This window comes from Gadus morhua, chromosome 8 (assembly GCF_902167405.1).
Source record: "Gadus morhua chromosome 8, gadMor3.0, whole genome shotgun sequence".
Taxonomy (NCBI): Eukaryota; Metazoa; Chordata; class Actinopteri; order Gadiformes; family Gadidae; genus Gadus; species Gadus morhua.
The window spans coordinates 20,639,282-20,659,740 of NC_044055.1; the positions used below are offsets into that span (position 1 = coordinate 20,639,282).

Genomic DNA, 20,459 nt, shown 5'->3' on the forward strand with positions numbered 1-20,459 from the left:
CAACAGGCCTATAGCTATTGGCTGCCGCGGAGGTTACGTGCCTCAGCAGAATCCCACGTGGTGCTCCTGCTGGTGACGCGCATTCAAGATCAAGATGGCAGCCTCCGTGTGTCGGTGTTACGAGGTTAGACGACAACATGTCATTCATTGCCGTTTTAGTTGATTTAACACATATGTGCTTCACGTTGACAAGCGTATTAGTCCTACTTGTTTAGTGAAGGCATCTATGTTTTGATGGACACTATGTGTTTATTAATTGCTCATTTTAGACCTATTGATCAGATCTAAGGAGGCCAGATTACATTTTAATTCCGGTTTTAAATGTAGTCATGTAGTGTTCATGTTCTTGGTGCTCTGATTGTATGCCAATATAGATTTCATGGTAGTTTTCCGTCCCGTGTACCTTTTCGACATTGTGTCCCAAACTTCAGTGATGTGATTGCGTGTGGCTTCGACATGCTGTAACATATTAATGCTTCAATGGTGGTGACAGCAACAGTGACATGACTGGCTTATGCGTTTCTTTGCAGCTCGTCGGCAGACGTGTACTGACCTTGTCCTCACGTTCTCTTGGCTCCTCGCTCGGAAGGATTGATGCCTACAGTCCCCGCACAGCTCAGAGTCAAGATGTCCAGGTATTTGTCAAATGCCCTGGTTATGTGATTGTTCAACTGCTACATACGAACCAGGAATGATGAGCTGTGAAAATACTAGAATAGCTGATGCAGTTTTCTAAAGCGACTTGCTTACATATCCAGGTGAGTTTCATAAGGAGTCAGAACGGTGCTGAAGGATTCCTACTAGTTGGCTGCAGTCATTGTTGATTCAACCCATTTCATTTTGCTTTTGGAGTCGAACACTGCAACTAAAACACTGTTAATTAAGCACTTTAAATGCACTGTGTCTTTGCACTACTTTTGTGTTTATTGAGGTCTGTAACTTTTCTTGTGTTTCTCTTCTAAATTTTAGAATTGTATTGTTGAAGGGATCCTGAGACAACAGCATTTCATTGCAGTTGCTTTAATTGTGGTGAATGCAACAAATATCTTGAAAAACAGCCACATCCTTTGTTTAAAAATGATGCATCTTAAAATTAAGTCATTAAAGTTGACTGCCAGTCTGCAAATGTTTTTTATTAATATGCTGGTCCTTGAACAAAATAGGTTGGGAACCCCTGATTTTAGTAAAGATTTGTTATTGTATATCTAGAACCCCATCACCCGATCCATCCATTGTATTCCCTGTGAAGGTGCGCCATGCCTCAGGTCGGAAGGGGTTCTTCGGGGAGTTTGTGGAGAACTTACGGCAGGAGTTCGGTAAGAACCAGGAGATGAAGGACAACATCAAGAAGTTCAGAGACGAGGCCAAGAGACTAGAGGAGTCCGACGCCCTCCAGCAGGCCCGGAGGAAATATGTACGCATGGCATTCTGATTTACAGTATGGATTCATAATAGGAACATGGTCAAACAGTTACTAATTCAACTTGAATCAATGGTCAAATAAATTGTTTAATTCAATCTAGTTGTGTTTATTTTACCTTTTTAGAAAACAATAGAATCTGAGACTGTGAAGACATCGGAGGTGTTCAAGAAGACTTTTGGTTCTTTTAGTGAAACGGTGAAAGAGGTAAGCTTGCTATCTGCTACATCTTGAGTACATTTGCTCAGTATCACTGTTCAATAGCGAAGTGATTACTTATTAACAGGCCATGAAAGGGCTTTTGACTACCTTATTAATCAAAGTGTATGTGTGTTGCTTTGTGTGTGTCTGTGTAGGGTCTGGAGGAGGTCAGTCGCACAGACCTGGGTAAGAAGATCAAGGAGGGGGTGGAGGAGGCGGCCAGGACAGCCAAACACTCGGCCGAGTCCGTCTCCAAGGGAGGGGAGAAGCTGGGCTCCACGGGAGCCTTCAGGGCCATCTCCCAGGTCAGAGCTCACTCACCTTAAGAAATGACTCTGCCTACTGCTTTCCTAGCGGCAGCTCCTCAATACCTGTTTGTGTCAAGCAAACACAGTTTGTTTACGAGGGTTTGAATAAGTACCTTTTTGGAAGATGTTTTGTTGTGGTCATAACAGTATTACATCAGCATGTCACTTTAGCTCCTATGCGTTTCTGATGGAATTCCGATTTTCTGGATACATGTATTTATACGTCCTGGCACTTAAAAATAGTACTTAGCAATGTGTAGCGTCTTATCTTAGCCATCTTGTTGATTACGGGGAATGGGTAACCTAGCAACTGTTAGTGCTTAGTAGGGATGCACCGAATATTCAGCCACCGAAAATGGCCCAAAACATAATTTTCGGTTTCGGCCGAAGGAGTAAAAAGGCAGAAAAAAATACACAAACATTTTTATTTTTGATTAAAAAACAAGCAACCAGTGTGGAATGAGCCAGGTGCGCTTATAAAAAAAGAAGGATTAAAAAAGAGCCGCACGTAAGTTTGTTAACAACTAACTGACAATAAAGGGAGATGAAAAAAGGTCTGCATGCACTTGTAAACAACTAAATGACAATAAACGGAGATGAAAAAAGAGCCAAGCGCACCTGTTAAAAAAAAAATAGGGGAGAGCCGGGTCGATTGAAACACTTTTCAGTTAAACGTCTTTTTCAAAGATGGCGTTACGTGTACAAATAATTTCAACATGTGATCAACAACTCACATGTGTGTTCTCTTAGTTACAAGTGTAATTTAATACATATGTTGGATGATCGAGCTGTTTTTTAACTTTGAACGTAAGTTGACATTTGTTTCATACGCCACACCTAGGCGGGACGTAACAAACAAGTGTTTCAATCGTCCCGACAGCGACTACTGACACTTGAACCTTTTTACCTCTAAACTTCAAAATTCTAGCATTGCACACTTTAGCACAGGTTTAAGTACTAATTCATCTTTTGTATATTATTATGGCATGAAGCAAAGAACACAACTATTTATTACAAAAAAACTACCGCAAGAAGGATTTTACTTAGCGCTCTCGAAAACATGAACGTAGTGTCATCATTTATTTAAAGGTATATTGTTCTTAAATTCTTGCTATAAGGTCTGCTGGAATGTTAGAAAACGTTCAGTATTAAATTAATATTTTGTATCAAATTTGTAATTGATTATTTTGATTGAAAAAGCAAGACGAAAAAGTTTATAAAGGACATTTAATTGTTTGATTTATTCAATTGTGAAAAATTAAAGCAAAATTAATGAAAAACAGCAAAAGCCACATTCAGTATTCGGTTTCGGCTTTCGGCCAACTGTTTCAGTACATTCGGTTTCGGTTTTGGCCATGAATTTTCATTTCGGTGCATCCCTAGTGCTTAGCCCTTGAATATCTTTAGCTTACGGACAGTGATACATTGTTGTTTCTCTTCCTTCTGACAAATGTACCTATTGTAAGTTGCTTTGGATAAAAGCGTCTGATAAATGCCCTGAATTTAAATGTCCATATATGCCCATATTAGTGCAGAGACGCACACTTCCTGTGGGTTTTGGTCCTTGTTCAAGCTGTGGGTCCAGGAGCCGGTCCTAAGCGGCGGGTCGTGGTGTCTGTTTTGTGCAGGGCATGGAGAGCATGAAGAAGGAGATGGACATAGTGGATGATGGCACCTACAGAGCTCCACCTCAGCTCAGGAAGAGGAGCGAGTTCTCCTCCAAGCCGGGGGACAATGACACCAGGGTGTTCGAGGCCAACGAGTGAGTAGTTGTTATGATCACCACACCATGTGACCCTAGCCTCCTGACCTCCCCTGGAGAGTCTTCAATTCACGATTATTTGATGTATGCATTCACGTCAATGCATTTCTGCTAGTAGGGATTTTGTAATGGCCAAGTTACCCAACTAACATCTGCCCCCGCTAACGCTGGTTGTACACGTGGGTCAGGATTTGCTCGACAGAACACGTCTGCATGACTGTGCAGTCATGCAGACTTCAGAAATTACTAAAATGTGGTCAATTAAAAATGTAAACAGTAGGTACAATATTAAAGGAGAGTAGGAAACAAGCTAGCAGAAGGTACCACCAGTGCTGCAGAAATATATTGGAGACAATGGAGGCCACTTAAAATGCTTTATGATTGTTATAGAAAATCAATTCTGCTGCTTTCAGAGTTTGATCAATGTGCACATTGTTGTTAGAGAACCCCTCATCTTTCATATAATGCATAAAAGGATTCAGAGAGTATAATATCGTGTTGGATATTTTTTAGACCTTTGCCTAACTGGTACACTTTAAATACCTAAACCCAGAACTTGCAATAACATTTTGCACTTTATCTACATTTGTTTGTTATTTGGTTTATTATGAATCCAATACGGCCAATGTCCCCGCAAGCTTAAAATGACACGTGAAAATGAGAACAGAAAAAAAAAGCTTTGGGTTCAAATGTAACCGTAAGGAGCTCCTTATTCCACTGCCATGACAAGCTATTATCGTGTGATGTCATCTGCTGCAAGGGCCCCTTTACTAGAGAGATTGAACGTTTTGAAGAGTGATTTAAAAACTTGCGTAAACATGGCCAAAGAGTGAGGTGTAAGTCTATTTAGGGACAGCAGGGGGCGCTGGAGTCCTTACAATAGAGCTGAAACCACGCGCAACTGATGCAACCTAAGTTTCACTGAGCTTGACGTGAACTCCACATGAAGTTCGTCAGTCAAGGCAAGTACTCCCGCCCACTGTAATCGATGTGGTCCAGAGTGATCTATGTAGTGAAACAGAACGTGAGGTCACGTGATCAGGGTGGTCTCCAGGCTAACAGAACTGGTTTAAGTATGAAGGGTTGTGGTGGTTTAAACGGGCCGGTGCTGCCTGTGTGGTCGGCGTGCTGATGAAGCTGCTCTCCATGTGTGTCAGGGAGGCCCTGGGCGTGGTGCTCCACAAGGACTCCAAGTGGTTCCAGCAGTGGAAGGACTTCAAGGACAACAACGTGGTGGTCAACCGTAAGGAGCTCCTTATTCCACTGCCATGACAAGCTATTATCGTGTGATGTCATCTGCTGCAAGGGCCCCTTTACTAGAGAGATTGAACGTTTTGAAGAGTGATTTAAAAACTTGCGTAAACATGGCCAAAGAGTGAGGTGTAAGTCTATTTAGGGACAGCAGGGGGCGCTGGAGTCCTTACAATAGAGCTGAAACCACGCGCAACTGATGCAACCTAAGTTTCACTGAGCTTGACGTGAACTCCACATGAACCCAGGAAGTCCTTTTTTCCAATTTTGAATCGAATCTGTCCTCATTAAATAGCCGGCCTGTAGCTTAAGGGATTGTGTATGTTTCTGTCCCCAGGGTTCTTCGAGATGAAGATGAAGTACGATGAGAGTGACAACGCGCTGATCCGAGCGAGCAGGGCTGTGACGGACCGGGTCACGGACCTCATGGGTGAGGCCTGCTCCCTAATACCTGGGGCCTCCCCATCTGGGGCCCCCCCATCTGGGGCCCACATACAGACCCTGATGAATACCCTCTGAATACCTTGAGCTATAGTTACAATTCCTATATTGGATTCAATAACGCCTTTGTTATGGATTGTAATATCTTCTTATTCACGTACATGTCTAGTTACTGAGGATTTCCGTTGTTGAAATTAGGCGGATGGCCACACCTAGATGCACAGGAATGTATGAAATAGAAGTCAACCATAAAGTAACTGAAGATAGTAACATACACAAAACATGCTTTCTTATGCTGATTGGCTGAAGGAGTTCGTCAGTCAAGGCAAGTACTCCCGCCCACTGTAATCGATGTGGTCCAGAGTGATCTATGTAGTGAAACAGAACGTGAGGTCACGTGATCAGGGTGGTCTCCAGGCTAACAGAACTGGTTTAAGTATATTATAAGTATTGTGCAAATATACAATTGTATGGAATAGAGGAATTTAAGTATCGTCACATTTTCTCGTCATCATAATTAGTTTCAGTGCATTGAAATGTGAATATGCATCGCCTCTGTTGGTTTTTTCTGAACTGTATTGCTATATCCCATTGTTAAAATCAACTTTGTCGATCCAGGTTGAAATGTGATCAAATACAGACATTCGTAAATATACAGGAAAATCCCCACAGGTGGCCTTTTCTCCAAGACGGAGATGTCCGCGGTGTTGACGGAGATCCTGAAAGCCGACCCCAGCTTTGACAAGGACGCCTTCCTCCGGCAGTGCGAGAAGGACATCATCCCAAACATCCTGGAGGTTCGACCGCCCCTCGGCCTTTCATTATCGTACACACACTCACGCACACAGCTCTAATGACAGGGGCGCCGGGACTAATCGCCCATCAATCTCCTGGCTGCGTGTGTTTCTCTCTCCATTGGTAGGCTCTTGTCCGTGGCGAGTTGGATGTGCTGAAAGACTGGTGCTATGAAGCGGTAAGTCTGTGTGTGTGTGTGTGTGTGTACTCTGTACAGGTCTCGCACTACAGGAACATTTGCTTATCTTTATTGTTTGCTCGTGGTGCTGTCAAACCTGTTTCTCTACAGTATATCCTTTCTGTTCAAAGATCTGAGTGGAACGTCAAATAGCTTTCTCAAACTTCCTCGACCGTCATGTGTACATTGTTTTTCTCGCTCCAGAATAGTTTGAAACGCAAAATATAATTAAAATCAACCTTGTAGATAAAAAAATAAAGTAAATAAGAAAAATATCATTAAAATGTTTTGTTTTTTTATTGAGTGCTAAAATGCTATTAAATAGGCTGAATTCATTTTTCTCTCTGTTTCCCCCAGACTTACAGTCAGCTGGCTCACCCCATCCAGCAGGCCAGAGCTCTGGGCCTGATGTTCCAGTCCAAGATCCTTGATATCGACAACATAGATGTAAGCCCCGCAATACACAACACACACTTAAGCTTTGAACACAACATGGTTTTCACCTTATTGCAGCCAACATGAATCAATGTACGTGGTCTGTTTCCCTCAATATGTGTTTGTTTGTTGGCGTGTAGCTTGCCATGGGGAAGATCATGGACCAGGGACCCGTGCTGATTATCACCTTCCAGGCGCAGGTCGTCATGGTGATCCGAGGCCCCAAAGGAGATCTGGTGGAAGGGGATCCGGTCAGTAGAACCTGATTATTACCCCAGCATGGGGAACTGATTACATTCTGAGCCGCAAAATACCAGGAAGTAAACATTCCTGTCATGGGCGACAACGCTGAAGAACATGTGTTTTTTTTTTATTTTTTATCCGTTATCCTGTTTCCCAGTTTTGATTTGATTGTGTGTCATTATCTTGGGGTCAGGAGGAGGGCCGGCCTCGGTGTCACCTTCCCCTCGGGGGTTGTTACTAATACCGCAACGCCGCTCTGGTCCAGTTCAAGAGGCTCGTAGCCGTAGTGCCACACATTCATAAGACTCAGGCTTTCAACTGCTCAACTAAAGTCTGCCGATGTGAAACTCAAACAGCAAAAGACTTAATAAATAATAATATATAATGTATTTCATTCATTTATATTCAATAAATGAATGAAATGAGCTCGACTCGGGTCACCTGTACCTGCGCTGTGTCTTCTGCAGGTTTATGACTGCTCTTAAAATGGGGGCTTGTGACCGTGTGATGCTGAACGCTCTCTCTCTCTCTCCCCCCCCCCCAGGAGAAGGTGATGAGGATGATGCACGTGTGGGCGTTGTGCCGGGACCAGGAGGAGCTGAACCCCAACGCAGCCTGGAGGCTCCTGGACATGTCGGCCTCTAGCACGGAGCAGGCCCTGTAGAGGAGAAGGAGCTGCGCGCACACACACTCACACTCACACTCACACAATGACAGAAGGCACAGAGACGGGGATGGCGTATGCTCAACAAGAAGGTGGACTGGAAGGATGTGGACGTAGAATCCATGCTCCAGCGCTAACAAAACTGACCAGCTCACACACACACACACACACACACCCCTTCCCGCCAGACTCATGGCTGCGTGAGAGTGTTTGTACGCTTAATTTTTGATTTCAGAAAAGAAAAGTCCATGTGCTGGACCACATGCAAGCATGAGAACATGTACGTGCCGCGGGAAGCCATGTTACATCATGTGTGTGTGTGTGTGTGTATGCACATACACTATCAAACGTCTTTCTATGGTTGGAATGTGTTTTTTGCAGGCTTCCTAGTTGTGTGTGTGTGTCTGTGGTGCTTTCAATAGGAACCCTATTTATTTTACAATCGACCATGACATGCCTCTGCAAGGGACGATAGTTCTAGGCTCTCCTGGCCAGCATGAGGTCCATCCCACGAAGGACATGAAGACGGCATCAAAGACTGGACGTGTGGACCAGATAGAGCTGCCATTTACCTAAAGGCCAAAACCGACAACCTGCGCTAGCCTATATTTATGTTTTATTGTCTTACACGATCCAGGCAAGATGTGTGCATTCCGTTTTAGCTCTAGATCGTCGTAGCTTGTCTCATATTAATATAGACTCTTCTCTACTCCTTGTAAATATACAGTATGTGAGGTATGCGTGTGTTGCATGCCGACAACAACAAGCGGCCCTCAGCTACCTGAAGTAATTTACTGGTTCACATGATCCACGTAGTTCTTTCTAATTCAGTGTTGTCTCATCTCTGGTTCTGTTGCTCATGGCAATGGTTGGGACCTAAGATGAGAACATGTATTTGATTCTTTTTTTTTTTAATATATATATTGTTTTTGTATTCGGTTTTATCCATTGAACAATTTCTGTAATCATTCTAATTCAGACACCAGGTGAAATTTCTTATGCCAACATTTCAAATGTCCTCATTTGCATTTGTGAAAACTATGTGAAAGATATTATTGAACATTATGCATCTTAATGAACATTGAGAGTGGCTATAATGGCAATAGCTGCTGACATAGTTTCAGGAAAGAGATCTGGCAGTTCTATGTGAATTCAGACATTATTTAGCATATTGAACTATGACAGAAATGTAAGTTGATCCTTGTACTGCATGGATGCCTGACAAGTCATATTTATGTAATGAAGAGTCCACTGTGTATAGCTACTGGTCCACTCTGCCCATTGTTTACATAGAGTGAAAGTGCAGATACGACAACTAAACGTACAATAAGGGCCTTTCAGCATACTTAAGCAGTAGGACATTGTGTATTGCTTGGTGGGGATAGTTCATCTTTCGTTGTATTTTTATTGCATTCCGAATGTATCTGTTTTCACTGGTTAGATGTATTACCTGGAAGAATGCTAAAGCAGGTGTTGTTTAAAGGGGGGTTTACCATGAAATAAGCAGTGGTTCTGTACAAAAGAAATATTTTAATTTATATACCAGATTTAGTTAAAAAGAATATCGTACATTTCCAACTTTCGATAATTCTTTGTAGAAAAAAAGCTGATTCTGTGATATTGTAGATAACGTTTGAGTTACTTGCCATACTGTCAAAGACTGTCTTTCATTTCATCAAGTAAGCTGTCGGCTCAAATTGTATTTCCATATCCTCATTCTTTCTAATTATTTGCTGTAAATAAAGAAGACTATTATATCAAGTCTCGTGGTTTCCTCAATGTGTGCTGCGTTTGGCTGCTTGTAATGGGAGTGTATGGATGTGTGAGTTGTCTGTGTGTGTGCGAACATGCCGAAACACACACAACACAAGTTAAATCCCTGAAATGCTTTAATATATGTGCATGGATCCAGCCTTCGAGGCGGCTTGATAAACGAATGGATCGCTGACGGATAAAGCTTTAAATAACACGCAGCCGTAGATTGACTCACTATACCCAGGACACGTTCTACTGCTGCTGTCTGTCCTGATTGATGAACGGTCACTTCCAACATGCTTCAGCCTATGGAGAAGAACCTTCTTTCTAAGAAAGAAGGAAGATTAAGCTTATAAATACGATTGGTATTTAGTAAGAAAGTTAACAAATACCAGGTGCAGAAATTAAATCAGATTTTAAATCATTAGACCCACTGAATGACCCAAATTCTGCTCTGTATCAAAATAGATGACGTCTTCCTATTTTATGTTTTTACTTATCCCACTGTTACCAAAATGTGATGTTGTCATTGCTGTTCCCCCATGCTGATGAAAGAAGCGCTATTCAGTGTCCGGCGTTGAGTTGTGATGTTTGCTGACGCTAGAAGATGGGACATTAACTCACACATCCTCCACCTGAAAAACACGCAGAAGGAACATGCTCCGGTCTGCTCCATCAAACCGACCCCTCTATTATTAGTTCCATAATTATAAGGATAAGGAGATCCCAAAGCTCTTGACTACACAACCCTCACATTGTGTTCGGCTGACTGATTGTGTTTTGTGCATCAGCACTAAAGATGTAGTGGGCAAGGCTTTAGTGTCAGAGCTATTGTGTTCACCATCTGCCAGAGGCTATCATCACAGTACAGCTCTACATTATGCTGTGGTTACTGTCTGCCATTAAAAGACAATGGGTCATCTAATATTCTTATAAGGGCGTCTAGACTAATGCAGCCAGTTTAAAATGAATTATCCAACTTTCATCGATTAACCGAAAAATTATTGCAGACTGTGATATTGTCCGTGCTACTTGATGGTTACAACATTATTATTATTATTATTAACCTTTATTATTTACCCAGGCAAGCAAATTAAGAACAAAATTCTTATTTTATAGTGCAGCCTGAAAAGAGCTAGAAGCTCTTTAAGGGGAAGTGGGAGGGGAGTGCTGATCTTTAGCAGCATTACTACTACATTTCTGTGTGTGTGTGTGTGTGTGTGTGTGTGTGTGTGTGTGTGTGTGTGTGTGTGTGTGTGTGTGTGTGTGTGTGTGTGTGTGTGTGTGTGTGTGTGTGTGTGTGTGTGTGTGTGTAAGAGAGAGAGAGAGAGAGTTTGTGTGTTAAAGCTAGGTACTGTTTGTGTAGTTAAACACGTTTAAGAGTTAGTATGGATAGGTTGTATGGTATGGTTTGGGTGGGTACGCTGCGAACCCTAGCAGCGTAAAGTAATAGGGTTATTGTAGGGCTTTGTATGTTGATATGTTTTAGTCAAGTTGTTTTTGCAATGTCCACAGGCTAACTCTCGTTTTTACTACAGCTGCAACCCAACTTGAACACACACACACACACACACACACACGCACGCACGCACGCACGCACACACACACACACACACACACACACACTCACACACGCACACACACGCACACACACACACACACACACACACACACACACTCACACACACACACACACGCACACACACACACACACACACCCACACACACAGACTACACAGGCACTAATGTTATGTTACTTAATTACCCCTTTTTCCCTCCACTTCCGAGGAGCCTTGCTGTATCCCCTCCTCTTACATAACGCTGAAAACGCACATGGCCCCCGGGCAGCAGCCCAGCCTCCAACCCATTATGGTGATTGTCCGCCCGGGGACTCCCTCAGCGTGACTCGCCCGCTCGACCCCTGTCAAACAGAGACTACTTAGCGCGCTGCACTTTCCACATCAAGTTGGAATGTCCTCCTGCTCTTGATTCTCGTTCTCTCTGTGGAATCGCAGCTCTCCAGAACCGCTGAACCTCTCAACGCGTCTATGGTCGGTGGGATTCAGACGCAGCACACTTGGACCGATGCCAGGGCTCGCTGGGCTTGATGGAGGCTGGGCGGAGGCTGGATGAAGGCTGGGCGGAGGCTGGACGGAGGTGCTGTCCTTGGTCCTGCTCACGTTCTCATCCTGCATTAGAGACAGACATTGAATGAAACACAGTGTTTTTGTGTTATTTGCATTTTTTTTCCAACTGCAAGGTGTTCTCAAGGTATGTTTTGCAATGATTATTCAATTAATGGAGTGTTGTGTTCTCCATTTAATTCTTAGTTTTTGATTTTAACAAAACAGGTAGGCTAGCCTCAATGGTTAAAAGCGTTTGGATTTGTCCCCCTGAACTTTTGCAAGTTATTATACGGTAGTTCTACTATCTTGGCCTGTATCTCAGCAGACTGGCTCCTGTATACTCTTTGTTTTGGTCAAGTGGCCCGATACGATCTAAAGTAAGCATCTTAATGTGTAGCAGACCGAAGCTTCCCCGAAGGTTGATTCTCAGGGCCCCCCCTGGGACCCCTTCCTCCCGGGGGGTGTAGGTCCGTGTGAGTGGTCTGCTGAAGGGGCCCCGTGTCCCTGGACGAGTGAACCGTGAAATGAACCGGGCCGAAATAACAACGCTTTCTGTTATCGTTAATGGTTCTAGACTGTTGGTATTTCATCACCTCCTCGGGTATCGTCTCATCGGTGTTTGATAGACTCGAACAACCTCTAATAAATCCCTTCTGAATCCCTTCTGAATCTGATGCAGTGAAAACACATAATTCGTTGAAAAAAGGAGCAATTTTAGGAACTGGGTGCAACTTCAAATCTGTAATTGTACTTATTTATTTCTGATCTTTATACTCGCTTTCCCTCTGATGCACACACTGGGGTTTCCTCTCAGTGAGTCTTGCTCATGAGGGCGCAGTGTATTTCAAATAGTCAGAACAGGGATTATTGTAGTTATTGAAACACAAAGACTGGCAGGGCGAGTTCATTTATTGAATGCTTCCTAACAGTGGCATAGATATAGATCTACATTAACGTTAGGAAAATAAAAGTATTGTAGCCTACATTTCATCAGCATTCGAGCCGCTCTCAGAGATATAGGCCTATTATAACGTCTCCTGTGTTTCTTTGTGTTCAAGGTGCGGGACCTCCTTGTGTGGAGCTTCATTATTCCACACGGTTGACATATGGTTCAGTGTGACATGTTCCTGTAGAGAACCATCATTGCATGAACACCATTACACCAGGACCAATGGTTCCTGTAGAGAACCATTATTGCATTAACACCATTACACCAGGACCTTCAATCCGTGTAGAACCAGCACGGCCATTTCATAATAGTTGCTGAGCCGGTCAGATTTTCTTTATTGTCTCCTCTTTCTCCATTAAAGCTGAGCTGAGCTTTGCACCCCCCTCACGCTGAGAGCGAATGAGCTATTAACGAGCCTTCACAAGAAGAGGAATCCTCCTGAAATAGATTGTGCTGACTGCGGGACCCGGCCCAATCACAGTTCTCCCGCCGTTATGCTGGCGTGAAGATGACCAACACTCAATGTTTTGAAATGTATTCTGTTTTCAATTGTGTAGTGGTTTATGGAAGAGGGGATCAGGATTATGCAAACAGAAAAAGTTAAAAGGAAGTGGACAGGAGAGTGGTTACAACTTTAGGTGCATGTTGTTTGTGTACAGTATCTGAGAGCAACATCACAATAACTCTGTACTTCCTCTTCATTTTCTCTTATTCGCATTATTTCCTAAAGGTTCGAGGTGCACCGATACAATGGATGAAGACCAGAAGTGGATATAGAGACGCTGAAGAGTTATTTCCTTTACACCATGTTTCATTTGACAAGAACAATCTACCAAAGCAACATGCTTTGACAGTTGTGTTATAAAATAGTACCATCATATTACACCTTCACAGTCAACCTCACCTGACAGGGTTAAGAACAACAGCACGGATTCATGAGCGCCGTCCTGTAACGCCTTAACCGAAGCTCTGTCTCTGCGGTCTGGTAAACAGTGAACACAGTCTCAAACAGCAGCCCTCGGCAGAGCCACAGTGTTGCGTCGTGTGCGTCGTGTGTATTGTTTGTGCTGTGTGTGTTATCTCCTCCATACGACGGGAACTCTCTGGACGAAAGGCCAGAACACCTGAGCCCCGCTCTGGCTGATTTAATTAGCACTGAGCACGCTTGTCTCTGCTTGCAGGCGGCATCGCTGGAGAGTTGCCTAATTAACTACCGCTACGACCGCCTCAGAAGAACAGCCAGACATCGGAGATGAGCTGAATGTACGGATTCTGCCCGGTCTTGTCAGTCTCGACTTTTTGGACAAAACTCTTTATCCTATAAAAAAAACAACAGCAAAGAGCGAACTCTGTTTATTTTCAACCGTGACCCAACCCTAATCCCCCCCCCCCCCCACCCTTCGGACGCAGCGTTTACCCGCTCTGTCCTCGTGTTGACGTTACGGCTTTGAGTCCTCACAGCACCGCCCCCATCCCTCCCTCCTCCTCCACCCCTTCGAGATGAGCGACGCCCACTACTGGGTGGAGGACTACGACCTGTCCTCCACCACCACCACGGCCCCCGGCCACGGCCCCTCCGGGGGGCCCTTGGGGGGGCCCTTGCCTCCCGTGGCGGTCCACTCGGAGCTGGGCACGGCCCTGTGCCTGGTGGGCCTGCTGCTGCTCCTGCTGCTCTTCCTGGTGGTCCGCTGCATCCGCATCCTGCTGGACCCCTACAGCAGCATGCCCTCCTCCTCCTGGACCGACCACAAGGAGGGCCTGGACCGGGGCCAGTTCGACTACGCCCTGGTGTAGAGAGGTGGAGGACGGTACTACGCCCTGGTGGAGGAGAGGTGGAGGACAGTACTAGGCCCTGGTGTAGAGAGGTGGAGGACGGTACTACGCCCTGGTGTAGGAGAGGTGGAGGACAGTACTAGGCCCTGGTGTAGGAGAGGTGGAGGACAGTACTAGGCCCTGGTGTAGGAGAGGTGGAGGACAGTACTAGGCCCTGGTGTAGGAGAGGTGGAGGACAGTACTAGGCCCTGGTGTAGAGAGGTGGAGGACGGTACTACGCCCTGGTGTAGGAGAGGTGGAGGACAGTACTAGGCCCTGGTGTAGGAGAGGTGGAGGACAGTACTAGGCCCTGGTGTAGGAGAGGTGGAGGACAGTACTAGGCCCTGGTGTAGGAGAGGTGGAGGACAGTACTAGGCCCTGGTGTAGGGGAGGTGGAGCACAGGGCGCAGTTTGACTACACCCTGATGGAGGAGGGGTGGAGGACAGGAGGACAGTGTACTGTCTCAATAGTTTTCCTTCAAACCCTCCCAGCATTACCATTATCAACCCAGGAACTAAATGGAGCAACCTCATATCTTCCATGCATTCTTCATAGTTGTGTCTGCATCTCCTAGAAACTAGAAATGATCAACAAATAGTTCAAAAGGAGCGTTGATGTTAATTGGGTTGACTTGAGGTCTTGTGTCGTGGTCTGTAATCAGGTACCGCATAGGCCAGAGGGATGAGAGGAACAAAAAGGTATCTGTGTCAACGCGTAATGCTATAAAGGTGGAGGACTTTGTCATTATACATTTCTTTAATGTTTAGACGAAACCCAGGTCAAACTGGTGTGGCTGGGTGCACAGCACGGATCAATTACAGTCAGACCTAATGAGTTTACGAAGTAACAAAGAACTACAGCACTAATAATTAAGATCGAGAGCCAAATTCTCTCTCTTCCCATGGTTGTCAAGGGTTTTGTTGTTACCAGCAACATTTTCTCAGGCAGGCCCGAACATGTCAACATCACCCCCCCCATAACCAAACAAGATGTCAAAGGAAGTCAGGGAACGCTCTTCCTCAGGAAAATATGGATCGAAGCCAAGTCAAGCAAGGTCCAGGGTGTCGATGGTTCTCAGGAAAACAATCAACTATGCTCCGTTTAGGGAAACAGATTGTTGAGCTCTATGGTGAAAGAAACACATCCAAATAAAATAGTTAAATATTATTATTTGTGCTAATCTCTGTAAATCAGGTTTAATTCATGAAACCCAGTTGGATACATCACTGATGTGTGGTGATCTATCTATTTCATGATGCAATCCCCTTTAGCAGCAGTTTCACTTTGATATTGTCTTAATATTTATAATGGAGTGCATGAAGATTGCCCTTCTTGGTAAGTAATATGTTTCCCGTCAGGTCCCAAAATATATACCAGCCAAAGCTGTCAATAGTGCCTTTAAATTAACAGCAGAACATGGTGCTGTTGCTTTGTGTTTATTGTATTGTTAATTTGATTACTCCATTTGCCAACATATGTTTACGCAACGAAACAAGTTGTTGCGTGTTATTTTTTTCCATCAAACAAATATATACTATTGCACCTTAGTCATTAGCTTGTGAAATGGGTTATACATGTTTCTGTAATCAAAGTCACCAATTTACTTTTACAATCCTTTTGTATCTAAATAAATGCTTTTTCTGACATGTTTCTTTCATTTGAGATATGCTACATATACTATATGTTCTGCAAGGGGATAAACAAAATAAAAGGACTGCCATCACATAGGCCTAGCCTACTGCAGTGCATTCTCCTCAAAGTAGTAGTAGCCAGAGTGCCCTTGTTCTTGCCTTGAAATCAATTGCGAGATTTAGTGAAATTCAATCAATTGAATAATCTACCAGGGCATACAATTAAACAGCCAGTGATCAGGACCCATCCACCTCGAATGAAGAGATCTATACCATTGGGGCATTCTGCTGGTCGGGGTAAGGAAAGCCTTCATAATAGGAGGCTAGTAGGCCTACTACCGTGCCAATGAAAGTGATATGACTTTCAAAGCAGAGACATGAGGCCTATTTGGTGTTAGAGCATATCCAACCCCAACATAATGTAGCCTCTGTAACGTAAAAAAGGAGTCAGGGAAGCGTCCTTTAGTTCCTGTCTTTGGTTTTTGTTTGATTGTTTTAGATAAGTGTTTTTATGTCTACGATTTACATAGATCCTACCCAAAGAACACCTTTTTATTGCATTATTAATCATTTGGTAGAGCCAAGACCAAGCTGGCTGCCTAACGACCTCTTGTGGATACTCTGAGTACTTCAGGGCGACTTTCCGATAACACCTGTTGGATTCAGGCAAATGGGACTTTAACCATCTATATTAAAATGACAAGCGCTCTCACTTTCTGTTGCGTGAGGGTAAATGATTAGCACATACTTCTGTAGCCACTTGTATTGTAGTAATGTACTGTAGTTTCCTCTGTATCACTACACAGATCAGCGATGGCTCTCGAATGACTGTCTTGTATTTCAGCAAGTTGAACAAAGAAAGTGATAACATCAGACACACATTCACACGGTTGGGGGAAGGAGAGATCGAAGGAAAGGAGAGTATGACAAAACTAGTTCGACTCCCTGTGACCTCTCTAGTGCTCTGTGATTTCACTTTGTTGGTTTCATTTTGTCGTACTTTTTTATTTTTACTTTGTTTAATTGTGTAGCTGCTTTGGGAACAAACAAAAACATGTCAATTATTATTTTAAAGAGCTTTTTTCCATAAAGCTCTTTCAAATATAATGTTTAATTGTAATGAGGGATAGAGAGAGAGAGAGAGAGAGAGAGAGAGAGAGAGAGAGAGAGAGAGAGAGAGAGAGAGAGAGAGAGAGAGAGAGAGAGAGAGAGAGAGAGAGAGAGAGAGAGAGCGAGAGAGAGAGAGAGAGAAAGAGAGAGAGAGAGAGAGAGAGAGAGAGCATGTGAAAAAAAGAATAAAAAGAAAATATGAATTACCTCAAATATAAAAAGATGAATATAAATACTTATCAAAAAGGCACACACACACACACACACACACACACACACACACACACACACACACACACACACACACACACACACACACACACACACACACACACACACACACACACACACACACACACACACACACACACACACACACACACACACAAACAAACAAATACACAAGCGCACAAACACACCCATACAAACACACACACAGCTCAGCCTCGTCGTTCTGTTTGGATTAGCTCCTGTTTCATTTGCATTAAGGCCTATCTGCCAGCATCAGCATGTTTCAAAACAAAAAGAGAATAGTTGCCGTTTATTCTTTTATCATATGACCGGCCAGTATCAACGTGAGGACCTTGTCTAGCATATAACCATACAAAAATAATTTCCTTCATAATTCATATTTCTTTCGCAATGCCGTTATAACACGTGGGTGCTACACACTGGTGGTGGTTAGTGAGGTCCCCCCTTCTCTGTAAAGCGTCTTTGAGTGTCTAGAAAAGCACTACATAAATTCAATCCATTATTATTATTATTATTATTGTTATTATTATTATTATTATTATTATTATTATTATTATTATAACATTGCCTATCAATATCAATATCGAATTTGCACCAAAGTCAAAAGATTCGAGCTTCACCTGGGGCCCGTTTCAGAAAGCAGGTTCGACAAACTCTAAGTTAAATCCTTAACTCTAGGTTGACCAACTCTGAGCTGCAATATATACTGGATATATAAACTATACATATATAAACTCACCACGGGCAAATCTGGCACTCAGTGTAGACTCACGAAACATTCGTGAGTCATACACAGACCCAGGCCACTTCGCTTCCACATTATTTATCATGTGGGCTGCGTCACATATGATCTTCACAGTGGAGAACAGTAATTAGCTGTATAGTGAAGCATATTTCATTTGGAATGTTAAAGGCTATTATTTAGGCCTACCTGTACATTAATGCTGTGGACAGATTTCCTATTCACATAATCTCCTTCATTTATTGAAGGAGCTATGATAGGAATGTGAGTGCCATCTATGCAGCCAATCACACCTGGAAACCCTAAAATATATCAAATTGACTGATTAGTGCTTCAAGTCTCAAAGCTTTATGACATAAATGAATTACTGCTTAGACTGATACCTGCAATTCTGTGGAACTCTTCTTTGAGAAGTCTGGTTGGTCTGTGACTTGGGAACACTACAAACGTGCATAGGAGCCGTTTCAGTACAAGTGTCACATTTCGGACAGCCCGACAGACAGTTGCCTTGGACACATGCTCTGCATCACCGACGTTATACAAAAAACTGCCGTTGGCAGAAAAACGAAGTGCAATACAAAGAATTTGCTCGGAACTGAGAGCGTGTCCACGATGTGTCATGTGAGCGATGTGAGGGCTGAGAATATTGTTTATATAATTTATTGATGATGCAGAGAAATGGAAACGCTCAAACAGGTAGCTACTCATCAGGGAATGATAAAACATCCAAGTATCTGCGCCTCGACATCAACTGGCTCTTCAATAAAAGGACACGCCATGTCTGCCACTGCCTTCAGTCTGCAGGCTTCAACTTAAGAGCAGGAGAAACTCGGGGTTAGTTGAAGAAAACCTGCCAGCGAGCAGGTTAGGTTCACGGAGTATGTTGCCAGGGTAACTGACTCAGAGTAAAGCTGAACTGGCTTTGTGAAACTGAAAAACCAGAGTTTCCCTCATCTCAGGGTTAACTAACTCAGAGTTTTCACTAAACCTGCTTTCTGAAACGGGCCCCTGGTGGCGCTGAATGAATCATTCAAACAACAATACGAACGAAACTTTTTTTATAAATATATCCTATTGAGCACTTTGTTTGGTGTTTGCACAGACAACAGAGGAAGAATGGCGTCTGAAGGTTTGGTCACTGGGTCATGTTGACGCCCCTGCACTGTAGCGGTGGATCCTCTCAGTCTGCATTCCCAACGTCAGGGTCCGGACAGTGCAGGAGTCTGTTGCTCTGTCACATGCTCTATTTGGCGCTGGAGCTTATTTGAAAGCAATTTTGGAAGCTACAATTTGATAATTATCACTTAGCAGGTAAGTCTCGTTTCTTAAGGCCAAAGATATGGCTGCTATAGAATACGAAACATATTATTGTGTTTATTAAAAACAAAAAGCCACTCGTGTGTGGGTAGCTTGTTTTTCTGCGTTGTGTGTAGCACATTATTCCCGTTCTTCCTGTGTTATCATGCACAAAACTATTTACCCTTGGTGGTGCTGGTGTTAGCGTTACCTTGCGCGTAGCAAGCTGCATGTTGTAACTCCGATCAACTTTTAGCAGACTATCCGACGATAGGAGGTCGATGAACGTCCCTGGATCTCTACCAACGTTATAGCACTCTCCATCTAACACCTGCACACTGACGCGCGTTTACGCACACACGCGCACTCAAGCGTGCGTGCGTAATTACACACGCACGTAGACGCGCCGACGCGTCACATAGATACACTCCAAAGAGCAACAACACGAGAGAGAGAGCATAAACAGAGAGGCAGAGAGATTGCATCGAGAGAGTGTATGTTAATGTATGGTGGCACCATACATTAAAATTGGTGGTTTCCACCTCCACGCAGCAGGGGGGAATGGACCTGCTGCCAGACCTGTGGAGGGAGGAGTTCTGGCTGCCTCCGGGGGTGAGCTGGCTGGACCTGGAGCAGCTGGCCCCCGGGGAGCGCCCCCGGGCCCGGGACCTGCTGCTGGTCCTGCCCCTGGCGCTGGGCTTCGTGGGCCTGCGCTATTTGTTTGAGAGGTATAAGGACACACGCACACACACACACACACACACACACACACACACACACACACACACACACACACACACACACACACACACACACACACACACACACACACACACACACACACAAACATAAAAACATAACACACACACACATACACACACACACACACACACACACACACACACACACACACACACACACACACACACACACAAACATAAAAACATAACACACATAACACACACACACATACACACACACCGCACACACACAAACGCACGCACACACACACACACACACACACACACACACAAACATAAAAACATAACACATGCACACATCCACAAGCACACACACACACACACAC

At 43.9% G+C, this 20,459-nt stretch overlaps 3 protein-coding genes across 5 annotated transcripts in view; all 3 read left to right on the top strand.

Annotated features, from left to right (window-relative positions):
• The first annotated feature begins 57 nt into the window (after window positions 1-57).
• On the top strand, window positions 58-17,398 carry LOC115549086 (mitochondrial import inner membrane translocase subunit TIM44). 2 transcript variants are annotated; one of them, XM_030364097.1, is made up of 14 exons: window positions 58-124; window positions 531-635; window positions 1,250-1,414; window positions 1,547-1,627; window positions 1,777-1,926; window positions 3,558-3,691; window positions 4,849-4,934; window positions 5,280-5,372; window positions 6,056-6,180; window positions 6,306-6,356; window positions 6,714-6,803; window positions 6,932-7,042; window positions 7,579-7,715; window positions 17,330-17,398. In XM_030364097.1, the coding sequence occupies exons 1-13, from the start codon at window positions 95-97 to the stop codon at window positions 7,696-7,698; spliced, it is 1,341 nt and encodes a 446-aa protein (XP_030219957.1). In that variant the 5' UTR covers window positions 58-94; the 3' UTR covers window positions 7,699-7,715; window positions 17,330-17,398. The 2 variants fall into 2 exon arrangements, with proteins under 2 accessions (XP_030219957.1, XP_030219956.1); XM_030364096.1 differs by lacking the exon at window positions 17,330-17,398 and having other exon boundaries at window positions 7,579-9,460.
• LOC115549087 (cortexin-1-like) lies at window positions 13,933-14,391 on the top strand. The gene has a single exon (XM_030364098.1). It carries the CDS (start codon window positions 14,029-14,031, stop codon window positions 14,320-14,322), a length of 294 nt encoding a protein of 97 aa, XP_030219958.1. The 5' UTR covers window positions 13,933-14,028; the 3' UTR covers window positions 14,323-14,391.
• A 1,706-nt stretch (window positions 17,399-19,104) lies between the features above and the next one.
• cers4b (ceramide synthase 4b) overlaps window positions 19,105-20,459 on the top strand; it is a 10,240-nt gene continuing 8,885 nt past the window's right edge. Inside the window, exons 1-2 of one of the 2 annotated variants that reach the window (XM_030364386.1) lie at window positions 19,105-19,387; window positions 19,925-20,100. In XM_030364386.1, the coding sequence (XP_030220246.1) occupies window positions 19,934-20,100 (167 nt within the window). In that variant the 5' untranslated portion in view covers window positions 19,105-19,387; window positions 19,925-19,933. The remainder of the gene's footprint in view (window positions 19,388-19,924; window positions 20,101-20,459) is intronic. The other variant, XM_030364387.1, reaches the window with a different exon arrangement.